We start from the raw sequence: 1183 nt of genomic DNA, 5'->3' as shown, positions 1-1183 counted from the left end.
AGGAATGCCTGTACGGTGCCACTGCCTTGCACTCCCAATCGTTACCACAGCCGTGCAACCAGTCCTTCTGCTGCCCAGATAACAGTTAATTGTGTGCAGTTAATAGTTAATTGTGTGTACCCCAGCAGATAGGGCTTTATGCTCAACACAGAGTAAACCTGGCACTTTTAAGAGTTCTTTGAAAGCAGATCCAGCTTTCCAGCTGCAACAAAGGCCAGAACTGAGCTGGAGAAGTGCAACCTTTTTTGGCACTGGACTATGTTCGAGGAAATAAAAATCACTTCAGAGGCTGAGCTGGAATGGTTTGCCAGGTAACACACCAAAGCTCCAGAACGCCAAGGGGACTATAGCACAGCAGACTAAATGCTTGCTGCAAGCGGAAGGCAAAAAGGAGGAAATGATGATTAAAGGAGCCTTTTAAAAAATGAAACCAAATTTGTATAAAACTCAAGGTTATATAAGCAAACAGACTTCCCATAGCTCTGAAGAAAAATGAACTTAATCTGAGGCTCCCCCTTCCATCACAAATAGCTGGTCTGTTAGATTGTAACAATCACACAGGGCCTGTGGAACAGCAGATTTTGGTGAGAACTGTGTCTTCTGCTGAGAGGGGGACAGAAGAGCAGAGCATTTATACAAGCCCAGCAGTGAACTCACCTGAAAATAAGATGTAAGGGCAAAGCTCACACAATCAGTATGCAAACAAAAAGCCAAGTTCATACCTGATGCAAACCATGGAATACCCGTGTTTTGCCTTTCTTCAAAGGTGGCCCAGACCTAGAACACAAAAAGATCCTTAACAAAGAAGTCAGTATTGGTAATAAAACTTATGGTGCTACATTCAGTCCACCACCATGCCATGCTCCTCAGCCCTGTACTGGGACACTTGGCTCAGTGCTGATTCACAGAAAGGTCAGTTCCCATGGACAATCTGTATCAGTTTCCTCAGTGCTTGTTTTTGTCCCACAGGAGCTCCCCTCTAAACCGCTTGGCCTGGCAGAAGCAAACACCAGCCTGAGAAGCAGTATGGATACAAACACTAATAATGATAAAAAAGACTGTTCTCATTGGTGTTTGTAGTATTACATTATACTAAAGATAGTGCTATATTAAAGTATAATATAATTATGATATAAAATAGAATGTAATAAATATAAATAAATTATAACAATATTGAATTCTA

General features: G+C 41.7%; 1 protein-coding gene across 1 annotated transcript in view; it reads right to left on the bottom strand.

Moving 5' to 3' along the window:
* The window catches only part of LAP3 (leucine aminopeptidase 3), a gene marked incomplete at its 5' end in the record, with an annotated part of 13454 nt that extends 12677 nt beyond the window's left edge, over positions 1-777 (bottom strand). Inside the window, one exon of the mRNA XM_008942424.1 lies at positions 723-777. Coding sequence (XP_008940672.1) covers positions 723-777 — 55 coding nt within the window. The remainder of the gene's footprint in view (positions 1-722) is intronic.
* Between the last annotated feature and the right edge of the window lie 406 nt (positions 778-1183).

This window comes from Merops nubicus, unplaced genomic scaffold (assembly GCF_000691845.1).
Source record: "Merops nubicus isolate BGI_N331 unplaced genomic scaffold, ASM69184v1 scaffold40846, whole genome shotgun sequence".
In the NCBI taxonomy this organism is placed as follows: domain Eukaryota; kingdom Metazoa; phylum Chordata; class Aves; order Coraciiformes; family Meropidae; genus Merops; species Merops nubicus.
Note: the sequence above shows the minus strand (reverse complement) of the source record. Positions and strands in the feature narration are given on the sequence as shown.